The sequence below is a fragment of the Theobroma umbraticum genome, unplaced genomic scaffold (genome assembly GCF_002168275.2).
Source record: "Theobroma umbraticum cultivar Fairchild unplaced genomic scaffold, ASM216827v3 scaffold_67.0, whole genome shotgun sequence".
Classification (NCBI taxonomy): Eukaryota; Viridiplantae; Streptophyta; class Magnoliopsida; order Malvales; family Malvaceae; genus Theobroma; species Theobroma umbraticum.
This window is the reverse complement of record NW_018397262.1, coordinates 2585742-2586009: the sequence shown is the minus strand read 5'-3', so window position 1 is coordinate 2586009 and position 268 is coordinate 2585742. Positions and strand designations below refer to the sequence as shown.

Below are 268 nucleotides of genomic sequence, written 5' to 3'. Positions count from 1 at the left end.
GAGTTCCATTACTCTTAGTGACTCATGATCTCTCAATTCAGCCATTCCCATGACTTCCTGTGATTCAGCTTCTTTAAAACCTGTAGCACAAATTTGTTCAGTAAAAGTTTGAGTTCTTCTTGACTTCAAGCTGAGGGCAACTATTTTTTCTAGAAAACAATAAATAAATGGTTTGCAGGGAACTATTTTCGATCAAGAATGTTACAAACACTTCTGGCTTTTAATATGAGGTTTGTCCCGTAGAACCTTAAATAAGTATGCCTACATT

General features: G+C 35.4%; 1 protein-coding gene across 1 annotated transcript in view; it reads right to left on the bottom strand.

Moving 5' to 3' along the window:
- The window catches only part of LOC110419615 (Di-glucose binding protein with Kinesin motor domain-containing protein), a 23655-nt gene that overhangs the window by 4306 nt on the left and 19081 nt on the right, over positions 1 to 268 (bottom strand). Inside the window, exon 3 of the mRNA XM_021432711.2 lies at positions 13 to 80. Coding sequence (XP_021288386.2) covers positions 13 to 80 — 68 coding nt within the window. The remainder of the gene's footprint in view (positions 1 to 12; positions 81 to 268) is intronic.